The sequence below is a fragment of the Verticillium alfalfae genome, genomic scaffold, assembly GCF_000150825.1.
Source record: "Verticillium alfalfae VaMs.102 supercont1.9 genomic scaffold, whole genome shotgun sequence".
NCBI lineage: Eukaryota > Fungi > Ascomycota > Sordariomycetes > Glomerellales > Plectosphaerellaceae > Verticillium > Verticillium alfalfae.
In genome coordinates this window covers 423,907-426,557 of record NW_003315030.1, presented here as the reverse complement: position 1 = coordinate 426,557, position 2,651 = coordinate 423,907, and the positions used below count along the sequence as shown (strand labels likewise).

The window sequence follows — 2,651 nt, the reverse complement described above, 5'->3', positions numbered from 1 at the left end:
GCGAACCTCCCCAACGGACCTTTCCAGCGCCTCCCCAACGGACCTTCCCAGCGGACAAGACCTCGTCGACCAGACACAACCGCCGCCATGTTTCTCTTCACCATGTTCTTCGTCTTTTGGCGCATCCTCCAGATCCTCACCCTCATCCCCACCATGGGCATGCTCGCCTGGTTCGTCCACGGCTTCGTCGAGGCCAACGCCCTGACGCCCAACTACATCCTCGTCCTCTTCATCGTCTCCGTCCTCGCCCTCGCCTGGGCCATCTTCACCCTCTTCTCCTACCACCGCTCCTCGACAAACGCCACCATGGTCGCCATCGTCGACCTCCTCTTCGTCGGCGCCTTCATCGCCGCCATCTGGTACCTCCGCGGCATCCGCCTCCAGAGCTGCAGCAACGTCTCGCGCGACGCCAACTGGCGCGTCGACTTTGCCGGCCTCTCCGTCTCCGGCCCCGACTGGGACCTCAACACCGACAAGCCCTGCGCCATGCTCAAGGCCAGCTGGGCCTTTGCCATTATGAACTGCATCATGTTCTTCTTCACCTCCGTCCTCGCCTGCATGAACGGCGACCGCCTCGGCGCCTCCTCGTCCTCCCACCACCACGACCGCAAGTCCTACCGCGACGGACGCTACCACGGCAGCCGCCGCAGCCACAGCCATCACAGCCACAGCCGGAGGAGCTCGCACTCCCGCAGGGTCTACGTTTGAGTGCTGGCGGGCGTGTTCCTGGGCGTGGAGATTTGCACACTGTTGACGAAAAGAAAACGTCACGATACGAAAGAAATGCACAGCCATGTAATGACTACTTTCCCTCACTTACTTTTGGTCATGGCGCTTGGATGAATATAGGGGGTCGTGGGACATGACAAACACCGTTTCTATTTTTGACGACTTTCCTACCGACCTCTTGGGTCCTCATGTCTTGCTGTTCTTACTGTCTATCCATCGTCCCTTTCTTCTTTTTAGAGCGAGGAAACTCAGTCACAGACTTGGCTGAGCCGGTCCTGACCGACGGTGCATGTATATCGACTGAATTCATGATCATATGACGAACAATCTCCCTCGCCTCTTCGCCCGTAAAGTGAATCGTGCCCATTTTGTACGCCGACCAAATATATGTGTGTGTGTGTGTGTGATTCTCCATTGCCCAAGCTCCGTCATGCCCGCGATGTGTCGTCGCCAACCGTGTACCCCCGCGCCACACCACTGCGGCCCTCCTCAATCGTCGTGCTCTCCTCCGCCGGGTCGTGGTCCGTCCCGAGACCCTGCCACGTGCGCTGCGACCGCAGGAATTCCGCGCCAGGGCTGAGCACGCCGTTGATCGTCGCCAGATCGCCCGCCTGCCGCTTGACGAGCGCCTCGGACGGCCGATCCAACGTGGCACCGGCCGCGTCCGTCTCGGCAGGACCGTCGGCCCGCGGCTTGAGGCGGCCGCCGACCGCCACCTTCATCGGCCGGCTTGCGACCAGACGGCCCGTGCGGAGATCATACTCGGGCGGCGCCGATTCCTCGTCCTCAACCCCACCTTCGACCTCTTCCGTCTCGACCTCCGGAGCGTCAGCGGTTGCCTCGTCTCCGCTCGCCGGGGCCCTGACCTCCTCGGGCTTGAGCTTCTCTATACCGGCCCACCACTCCAAGCCCCAGATCCTCTCCTCGGGCGGCAGTAGCGCGACTTCCATCTCAAACGGCGTGATGACGGGCCGGTAGAAGCCCGCGTCTTCCTCGACGAGCCCGCTCTCCCAGCACCCGACAACGACCCAGCCGTCGACCTCGGCAAAGTTGGCCAGCTTGGCCGGGTTCAGCTTGCCGACGACGATCGTGTAGCTCTTCTTGCCGGCGGCGGCGGATGCGCGCGCGCAGCAGGTCGAGCGAACGCAGCGACCCGTCGAGGGAGAGCGTGTTGACGAGGATGCCGACGATGCTGGCGCTGGCGAGGGTCAGCACGCGAGCGAACCGCCGGCGCAGGAGGGCCGCTGTGTGGAAGGTCGGATCGTCGGTTGTTGGTGTCGCGGTCGCCGTTGAGAGGACGTGGAGGGATGCGAGACGGGTCTGGAGGGCCAGGAGGAGCGCTGGAGGCGGGGTCGATATGTGGAAGAGGGCGTGTGAGGGTAGGTCCATGTCGGTTTCAAGCGAAGGAGAGTGTTCGGCTGTTGATGAAGGGTCGTCCGCCGTCGCGATACGTCTGTTTGGAATCGTGCCGGCTGGGTCGTGGACCACGGTGGTGTGGAGGAGGTTGGTGTAGCCACGGGTACGCAGCAGGTCGGCTACGTCGTGGACGTGGTCTTGGTATGTAATGTCGGCCATGAGAATGACCTTGGCCGCCTTGTCGGGGAACGTGGCCTCGAATTGGGAGGCAACTGCATCGTGGTCGAGGGGGTGGTGGGTGAAGACGTAAATCACAGGCAGGCGGGAAGTCGGGGAGAGACACGAGCGGCCGTAGTGCACGACGACTTGGGCGTCGGCGTGTTCGGCAGCAATCTCGTCGACGCAGCAGGCGCTATAGGGATGTGTCGGCTAGGATGTAGATGCGCTCCGTTTGCGGAGTCTGAGCAGAGGTCATCGTCGTGAGGCCCGTCTCTGTCGCTTCCCCAGACGCCGGGGGTGCTGGCTTGCTGTTTTGTCTTTCTGGCCGCCGCAGTGTCTTCTGCTAT

At 62.5% G+C, this 2,651-nt stretch overlaps 2 protein-coding genes across 2 annotated transcripts; one reads left to right on the top strand and one right to left on the bottom strand.

Moving 5' to 3' along the window:
• Positions 1 to 87: 87 nt before the first annotated feature.
• VDBG_07088 (conserved hypothetical protein) lies at positions 88 to 708 on the top strand (the record flags this gene model as incomplete). The annotated part of the gene is made up of 1 exon (XM_003002471.1): positions 88 to 708. The coding sequence occupies one exon, from the start codon at positions 88 to 90 to the stop codon at positions 706 to 708; it is 621 nt and encodes a 206-aa protein (XP_003002517.1).
• Positions 709 to 1,157: 449 nt separating this feature from the next.
• Positions 1,158 to 1,679, bottom strand: VDBG_07087 (diphthamide biosynthesis protein; the record flags this gene model as incomplete). Its single annotated transcript, XM_003002470.1, has 1 exon — positions 1,158 to 1,679. The coding sequence occupies one exon, from the start codon at positions 1,677 to 1,679 to the stop codon at positions 1,158 to 1,160; it is 522 nt and encodes a 173-aa protein (XP_003002516.1).
• Positions 1,680 to 2,651: the final 972 nt, after the last annotated feature.